Source organism: Odontesthes bonariensis, chromosome 12, assembly GCF_027942865.1.
Source record: "Odontesthes bonariensis isolate fOdoBon6 chromosome 12, fOdoBon6.hap1, whole genome shotgun sequence".
NCBI classification, from domain to species: domain Eukaryota; kingdom Metazoa; phylum Chordata; class Actinopteri; order Atheriniformes; family Atherinopsidae; genus Odontesthes; species Odontesthes bonariensis.
Window position 1 is genome coordinate 22,199,584 of NC_134517.1, and position 8,729 is coordinate 22,208,312.

The 8,729-nt window shown below is 38.4% G+C and overlaps 1 protein-coding gene across 3 annotated transcripts; it reads right to left on the reverse strand.

Annotated features, from left to right (window-relative positions):
* Window positions 1-3: 3 nt before the first annotated feature.
* nostrin (nitric oxide synthase trafficking) lies at window positions 4-6,413 on the reverse strand. 3 transcript variants are annotated; one of them, XM_075479707.1, is made up of 16 exons: window positions 6,331-6,413; window positions 6,050-6,135; window positions 5,860-5,943; window positions 5,568-5,630; window positions 5,384-5,465; window positions 5,225-5,287; window positions 3,996-4,094; window positions 3,739-3,864; window positions 3,182-3,280; window positions 2,976-3,101; window positions 2,352-2,460; window positions 2,161-2,249; window positions 1,940-2,065; window positions 909-1,158; window positions 736-828; window positions 4-654 (listed from the first exon to the last, which is right to left on the reverse strand). In XM_075479707.1, exons 1-16 carry the CDS (start codon window positions 6,403-6,405, stop codon window positions 518-520), a joined length of 1,707 nt encoding a protein of 568 aa, XP_075335822.1. In that variant the 5' UTR covers window positions 6,406-6,413; the 3' UTR covers window positions 4-517. The 3 variants fall into 3 exon arrangements, with proteins under 3 accessions (XP_075335822.1, XP_075335824.1, XP_075335823.1); XM_075479709.1 differs by having other exon boundaries at window positions 736-825; window positions 909-1,182; window positions 6,331-6,397; XM_075479708.1 differs by having other exon boundaries at window positions 909-1,182; window positions 6,331-6,397.
* Between the last annotated feature and the right edge of the window lie 2,316 nt (window positions 6,414-8,729).

The following is an 8,729-nucleotide window of genomic DNA, read 5'->3' on the forward strand; positions in this document are numbered from 1 at the left end:
TTTAAAACAGCATGTGTTGGTCATAATTTTTTTTTTTCTCACTAATTTAAACCCTGAAACATGTAACTGATCATTTATATATAAACAGTTTTCATTTATTTTGTTTGTCCTTGCTCATTGTACATTAGTAGGAGTATCAAACAAGTATAGCAGCGCTTTGTTTAAGCGTGTAAATGATACAATAAAGTGTGTGTTTGTCAAATTCTCTCAGTTTCTGCGTTTATACACTGCATTATAAATAAGGAAAAAGTTTTATTGGTATAAAAAGTCATAAACAACAAGAATCTGTAGAAAAATCCCACAGCGCAGGGTATACAGTGAAAATAAATCACAGATTGTGGCTGTGAAGAACATATTAAAATGAGTGTTTCTGTCCATTTCATACTAGTTGGTGCATAAACAGTCATTTTCATCGGTTGAAGCTTTGTTGCTGTTGTAGTTTTTGGCACTGCAGATATTAATAATCAGCAGATTGGTGCTCCAGTTTTGTGTTTTTGCCGTCCATCAGTTGGGTCTTTCAGGCATCGGATGATGTGACGCTGCTTAGCATGGGTAACTCTTCAACGTAGGTTGACGGAAAATGACCTTTCTCCCCGTTAAGAACGCCGAACCACCAACCGCTCCCCTCCTTAGCATAAATGTCTAGAAGGTCACCTGTGAAACAAATGTTATCATCAGTGAAGCTGTCAATCTTGACTGATGTTTTAAAGCGGCCGTTTCACGATCACCACTTGCCTTCTTTTAAAGTCAGTTCATCTTGATGTTCGGGCGTGAAATCGTACAGAGCTTTGCATTTCCCTATACTGCGCAGCTCTTCTGTTTCATCTGCTGGACATTTTTCATTGCTTTAATTTCATGCATTTGAGGTTGTGGTAATAAGACATGAAACTTGTTGATACATTAATTACCTGGTCCTTTGACACCATCTTGGTGTGACACAGCTCCGTGAACACTGCTACCACACTCCTCAGTTTCGTTTTTTGCAGTTGTGGGTGCGACCTGGTCAGTAGCATTTGGTGAAGCCTCGGCGGACGGTCGTGTTAGGAACTGAACTGGCCCTTTGTAAATGATGGATACTCTCATGGACTTTCGGGATCTGAATGGTGTCCTCCTGAGCTTGACTGGACGAGTCAGTTGAACGATGCTATGCTCGCAGTCCTTGGATGAGAAAAGCGATTTGGTCTACATTATATAGAAATTCAGGAAGAAAATAATCAGAGAAAAGGTTTATATGTGACTGCTCTGAGGAATATTTGTTAACCATTTAACAAACTATAATGAGCTATTTGTGGAAAACACTTGTTCCGGTAACCCGAGGCAGTAATTATGCTGCGTACTGTGATTATCCTTCAAAACTAGTTTGGAAATGTGCAGTAAAGTCACAATGGATAAACAACTGCAAGGCCCAGCTGCTCTACAACTACAGCTGTGGTATCTGTACAAATGCAGACCCAATCAAATCTACTGCATGAAGAGGTCTTGTCCAATATCCACGTTGGCATATGTTAGTCTGGTGTGAAATGTACTTTAAAACTCAGATACATCAGAGGAACACGTTTTGAACATGAAGATTTTGGGGGAATGTCGGACAGACGGGGTTGATTAGCACTACTGTCATATAGTATCTATTCTGTTTAAAAATCATCAGTCACAGGAAACTGCAGTATTACAGTAATCAAATTCATTCTCAACAATAAGCATATTATTTTCCCCATTATCCTTTTGTTGTAGGAAAAGTCATGAACTGTCCCACGCCATCTGGCTTTGCTATCAGGCAACATAAGCCTAATTCTTTTTTCCCCACTATGACAGTTTGTGGTCATTCGGGGATTTGTAATATTTACATAGCAATCACAAATGCCATGCCAACTGTTAGCATCTTACATAATACACAAACAGTCCATCTGGAATGTGATACATTGCCTCACATGAGTCCTACCTTATCTTTCCATTTGAAAATGCTGTCACTAAATCTGTAAAATGACTTGGGTTTCCCTTCAAGTTCAGAGAGCGATGAGGAGAGTTTATAGTGAGTGGCCTCAAGGAGATCCAGTTTTAGAGTACACTATAAATAACATATGATATTAGTGAGAAATTTTAATGTGAGACCAATATAAAGCAAATGTCCATCACTGCGTGAGACTGTCCCACATCGTTTACCTCATCGAGCAGCTGTTCAGTTTCCTCAAGGTTCTTCTGGTTTGAAAAAGATGGGTTTTCAGTGTTCGTTTTCATTAGTTTTTCAATTCCTGCAACAAGATTTAGATATTAGAAGGACAGAATGGACAGTCTTACGGTGGTACTGTCCACAAACTGTTAGAAGTTTGTCAAACAAGTTTGACTGAGCTTACCTTCACAGTCTTTCTTTGTCTGTGTGATGCTGTCCTCCAGACGCTGGAGCTTGAGCTTGATGGCATCTCTTCTTCTCTCTTTGCTCATCAGTGATTTGCTGTTTTCCTCCTGAACATTGTCAACAGAAACGTATCAGATCACATCATTAACTGCCATGGCCCTAGCATAAAATCAACCAATGACTGTTTGTGCTGGGCCAAAAGCAACAAATTCAAAGTGAGTTATTTGGGGGAATTTAAATCTAATCCCTCTGTTACTGCTGTACTAGCATCTGCATATGTCACAGTACAGTGAATATGTTTGATTAAATTTGGAATAATCCTATTGAAATTGTTATTACGCTTTTAAAGGAGACTTGTTAAATCAAAATGTACAATACAGTCTATAGAAAGGAAACAACATATACACATAAGAGCTGTAGTAGAGGATTTATAACAGGCCTTGTTACAAAATAAAAGCACATTTTTGTATGAGCAGTGTACATGCTTTCATCAAAAGGATGCCTCCTGCAGAGATGGAAAGGTTTGTCTTTGAATGGATGAGTGACTGAGTGTGCTTACGAAGGACCTATTTTAGAAATGCGTCAGATTTTTAGAGCAAAGAAAAAAATAAAGCAAGCTTACAAAATAATCGGCCATCAAAAACTCTGCTTTGTTATCTTCATCTGAGATGCTGTTTTCCTCCACCAGGGTTTGTATGTCTTTATCCATGTCCACCCTCTGGACTGCCTGCTCTATCTGTCTTTGGTCCTGGAAATAGCAGAAGACCCCACAGGTAATGATGTTCATGAAGTGCATTTGTGAGCAGGATGGAGGGCAGGATGTCTTACATGTTTGAGGGTCTGCCCAAAGCTGGACATATGGAGGTTATATCTGCTCAAAATGTCGCACAGGACTTCAATTCGCTGTTTCTCCAGGTCCTGTATGATCTGAAAGAGCAGAAAAGGTTATTTTCCTAAGCCCATTCACCTCCCGTTCCTTCAATCCTGGCCATGTCATTTACATTTGTGAGCAAAACATGTTACTTCGTGGTCAATCATCCTATACTTTAAGGTGAATTCAAAAACTGAAGGGTATAGTAAGACTGAACAGCCTCACGTGTCCCTGAACAAGTCTCTGCCCTCATTTTCTCTTGTGCCTCTGTTCCATGCTGCGGGCACATAAAGTGTGTGCATCACATAGCATAAAATAACCAGCAGAATGGACTGGCTTAACTGTGGTAAACTGACCTACTTCTTATAGCTGTCTCACTGGTTCATCTTATTCCACAAATGAGGTGCCTCATAGCAAGGCACTGAGCCTTGTTCAGTCACAAAAAGCCCCTCTTGGTGAGACAACCAGCTAATTATGCACAAAAAGACAGGCACAAAAAGCTTTTTTTTCCCACCTGGTAGCAGTTTTTCAATGTGTTCTCCCACTTGAGTCTCATGTGATGACCCTCCATGTTGATATTGAAGTACTCCTCATCCACCTGCACCTGCAGTTCTGCTGACTTAGTCAGCCTGTTAAGCATCTGTAGGCAGGAGCAGGGAATGAAAAATATTTTGCAGCCGTGGTGACGGCTTTTCCTAGAAGTACACTTCTAGGAACTGCTTCCATAAAGGAATTCAGGGATGAAAGTACCGTACCCACAAAATTCTGTACCTTTTGTTTTTCTTTTTCAGTGCTGATGTGTTTGTTGTTTTCAACAAAGTTGAACAGTGCCTCATGTTCTCGTGTTAATCCAACCAATTTCTTCTTTATCTGTTTTAGAGTAGGACACATGGAATCACATGAACATCAATGTAACACAATTATATGGTCATATCATGACTCATTCCAAGTAACATTGCATTCAGCACTTTATTATACTTTTTTATCTTTTATAACTCTTTGTGCAGCACTTTGGTCAGTGTGAACTGTATATAAATGTGCTTTAAAAATACATTTTATTTACTTGCTATGGTAGATCTGAGTTAGTGTACTTTTGTTGTTGTTGTTATGTAATTTCAAATTAAGTTCATTCAACAGAGTCCTTATGTATATAGCTGTAGCTCTTTTGGTCTAAACATTTTCAATGAAATTCGAAAATGCACTGCAACATATTTATAATATAGCATAAAAAGTCATAAAGCTCTATGATGTATTGTCCTTCATAGCAAAGGACAAAAATGACTTTATTATAGGTGCTGTATGATCATGACACTTTATAATGTCAACATCACAGTGATAAATGATAAATCTACCAATTTTGCTTGAAATGTTATAAGGCGCGGCTGCCTTAAGGAGAAAGGTCAGATTGGTCAAAACACTTTAATGACTAGACCAGAATTTTGTGTAATCATAAAGATATGTACGGTAACAATAATGATAAAGACATGAACTATGTTTTAATTAAGCGCAGCTGGATAGCATGGAAGCGCTACAATTGCAAGACCTTTTCTCTCTCCCATTATTGCTTAACAATGCATCAAATGATGCAAAAGCCACAATATGTGGGAAATCACCCTGTGCAAAACTAGCTCACTGACTAGGGGGGTCCAACATAATCTAACATCTCTGGTGTGTTTACAGCAAGTAAGCAGCTGTTTTCCCTGCCATCATCATCTGAAAGAGCTCAAACAGGCTCTGGCAGGGGAATAAAAATTTGCCTGCCACAGTCCTAAACCTGTAAGACTCAACATATTGAAGCAATAATTGTTGCCAAAGAAGGACTAACATCACATCAGACATTTAAACAATTATATCTATTTTCTCTTTAACATAACTCAATAAGGTGCTCACTGTGACGGTAATCATAAAGTAACGCACTAGTTTACAGCCATTTTTTATGGATTTAAGATCAAGCACTTCCAATTCTTATCTCTGTGTACATTTATAACTTGATTCCTTACCTTTAGTTGTTCGCTCCAGTTAGCATTGAAAAGTTTTCCATTTCTATCGATGGTGATGTCGAGCTATCAAATTGCAGAAAGATTTAAAGACACATTAGAATATGCTGCGAAGCAAAAACAGACACACAGGGATACAGAGAGAAACAAGAAATTACGCACAGGCTTCTTCCTCTTATTGTGTTCATCTAAGACTTGTCGTATTTCCAGAATGACCTCTTGCTGAAATGCATTTCCTAATGATCTGAAATTAAACCATTAAACCACATTTTACTCAAAATATCTCCAACATTTCTCTAATGTGTGAACAGGCTTATTTATGAGGCAAACTAAGGCTGAAATCTACCTGTGGGCATCTGCTCTTGAGTACATCTCATCTGACACATGACACCAGGCACTATAGACGGAACTAAGAGGGGAGCCAGCACGAAAAGGTTAGAGCTGTCGGCTAATCAGCCTGACACCTGTCTGTGTTTTGATCACATCTAACTTGTCAAGTTCATACTATTTTCCATGATACAATTGTTTCTGTACACCATGCCGCAGTCAGTCCCAATGGAAAGATAATGTTGAGACACAAAACAGAGAAAAGGCAGAACTCATAAAAAACAAAAAACAAACCACGCATTGTGTCTTACTTGTTTGACATTCCTTTTGAGGCTCTGATCAGTTTCCTCGCCTGTTTTTGCAGACCTTTGGCATATGTGAGTTCCAGCTCAGCCCTTAAACCGGAAAGGATTGCAGCAAGTCACAATTATTGTGTCAAAAGTTACTCCTGTAGGCATTCAAATGTTCTCTGAATCTAAAAAAAACAAACACTGAACCTACCTTTGCTGAAAAACTGTCATGAGTTCTTTGAAGAAGTACTCCCCATTCTTTGAATATTGTTTCACATTTTGATAGAGTTGGTTATACTGAAAGATGGTGAGTAATACTCAATGAGATAATGTCATGGGGCAAGAAATGCCTGAAAATACCGAGTCCAAACCAACACAAAGTTAGCTGCATGATCTGTCAAAGTAAGTCGAATACCAATCTTATGCTCCACTTCTGTGTATTTTGAAACCAAACATTGCCCCTATTTTTTGTTTTTAGAAAGAAATACTCACAGAGCAGGTGCCGATAGGGTCCTTCATCTTAAGACTATGGCAGTTTGTTGACTTTGAACCTGGAACTTTGAACATTCTCCTCCCAAAGTCACTCATGCGCACATAACCTGAGCTTCTGCTGGCGCCCAATACGAAGGAAAATTCCAGTGCGGGGGGGCGACGACTCATGAGTGTAAACTGAAGCTGAAAGGCAAGTCAGTTTGCCACAGGTACAAATCAAGTGTATAATGAAGTAACCAGAAAAAGTCTATTCATGCCTCCTACTGGTCAGTGACCTAAGAAAGTTAAACAGAAAACTGAGGAATAAGTCACTCTTTAGAAAAAGGAAATAAGCTGTAACTAATTGATGAATGCTTAGGAAATAGTATACTTTTTTTCTAATTCAATGTTTAAACAATCTAAGCTATCAATAGGAGCAATTTTGGGTGTTAGGTTGTGTTTGTGGTGATATCGCAAAAGAGAAATTGTTGGTTATTGGTTACAAAAATGCAACATCTATTTGATGTCACTGACCTATCCCTGACTGGATGTAGGCAGAGTTGACACTTCCCAGCAACAAAAACTCTCAATTGTAACCTGAAACTTTTCGGTGGGAAATATCCCATTTCTTTTAAAGCAAATAAATAATTGATCAGTTATCTGATATTATTAAAACCATTATTTGACATCTGCTAATACCATATAAAGGTTGAAATTGTTTGTGAGGCATTTTTTCATGTGAAAATCAATAGGGTTGAAGAACTGTTTAGAAATCCCAAACTGTGGGGCTGTTTGACGTGAAGTATAGTAAATTTAGACATTTATCAACTTGGGCACATTCCATGTTGAATTCTTAGCAATGGTAGGATATCGGATATTGTTTGTGTATTGTTGGGCCTTGAGGCTGGCACACCTGAAACAGGTGTGGAATCTTACGTCATTCCACAGTGTGAATAAACACTCCACTCCCTGACCCTTGTTCCCTGCTCAGGGAATGACAGCTGAGGGAACTGCAAAAAATTCCTCTGCTTGGAACACTACAATGTCAGTGACACAGACAGCACTCTGTCCATGCATTACACTGGCCATCCAAACACTTGAACATTTGCTGCTGTAGTTATTTTAGCACAGAAAGCTAACACTTACAATTGCATTTGCTAAAGTAGCCAAACCACAGTTAGTTTAACTAGTTAATAGGGTAGTTTTATTGTCAGCAATGGCTTTTCCCCCCCAAAAAATAATTGATAATTTTTTTATAGAGTTTAGGACATTGTTGTGTTGTGCTAACATCTTCAATCAAGTCAATAATTATGACATTAATTACTGTGACAAGACATGCAAACTCTTTCGTAACTAGAGGTCTTTGCATCTTTAGTTAGCAACAACAACTGATGGGTAATCACTTCATACAATTTGCTATAAGCTGTACTGTCATTCAGCTCTTCTTTAGCTCAGAAGCTACACTTCTTATGCAGACCTAGAATATTTGGTCTGAGCACAAGCACCGTGATCATTGTACAGTGCTGTAGAAATAATAATTAGATATAGATTGACATATTGCACAGGACTTCTATTGTCCAGTGAAAACTTCAAACTGCTAACAGTGATGATGGTAATGAGTAAAAAGGATTAAGGATCATTCTGCCTTTCAGACCCTTTACGGAGGCACTGTGAATAACATTAATGTATAGGATCCTTGATGACCTCTCACATTATGTTTTCTTTATCTTACTGGTTACGTTCAGTCAATGCTTACAGAGCCTCTACAGTATTACAATTAACCCCCTCAAGCTTTTATTAATTCCCACACTTTTAATGCTTATAAATGAGGTAACATGCTAATTTGACCGTACATTTCATTGCGCTTTGTTTGGCACACTTGTAGCCTAATTTGTTTTAATGCCAAGTCTTGCTTGTTAAATTTTCCTTAAATATATGTATTTAAGGGTAGATACAAAGTCACTTTTATATTCAGTACTATACCTTGTCTTATATATGTGATATTCTTGTTTGTTGTCACGCCATAACATCACTATAGCACGCTGGGCCAAGAAATAATTATCCTTTGGAAAAATAAGGTATACCTTATTTTGCCCTTATAGTATTATTCCAGATTTCCCTTTGAACTGAGTGTTTCTGCTCTGTATGGTATCAATCCCTGGGCAGCCTACTCACAGGGGAAAGACTGGGTAATCGGAAACACACCCAGATAATTACCAGCTGCCTTGGACTCCATGATTTTAAATCAACCAGCCTACCAATCAGAGCGGACCTGTTCTGTCAGGAGGGAGGCCTTACAGAGACAGAAGCTAAACAGATGAAGTGCTACAGTCATGAACATTAAGAGAAGAAATTCGAAAAATTATTTTTACTAGTCCCAAAAGAAATGATGAACTGGTAAATCAATATAATATTGTCTC

What these genes read in the sequence shown, in the direction of transcription:
- nostrin (XM_075479707.1), bottom strand. Translation starts at nt 6,405, where the DNA reads ATGTTCAAAGTTCCAGGTTCAAAGTCAACAAACTGCCATAGTCTTAAG. An exon ending in ACTGGAGCGAACAACTAAAG is followed by an intron (nt 4,095 to 5,224) that starts GTAAGGAATCAA and finishes ACTCTAAAACAG; the next exon opens with ATAAAGAAGAAATTGGTTGG. An exon ending in TGAACTGACTTTAAAAGAAG is followed by an intron (nt 655 to 735) that starts GCAAGTGGTGAT and finishes TTTGTTTCACAG; the next exon opens with GTGACCTTCTAGACATTTAT.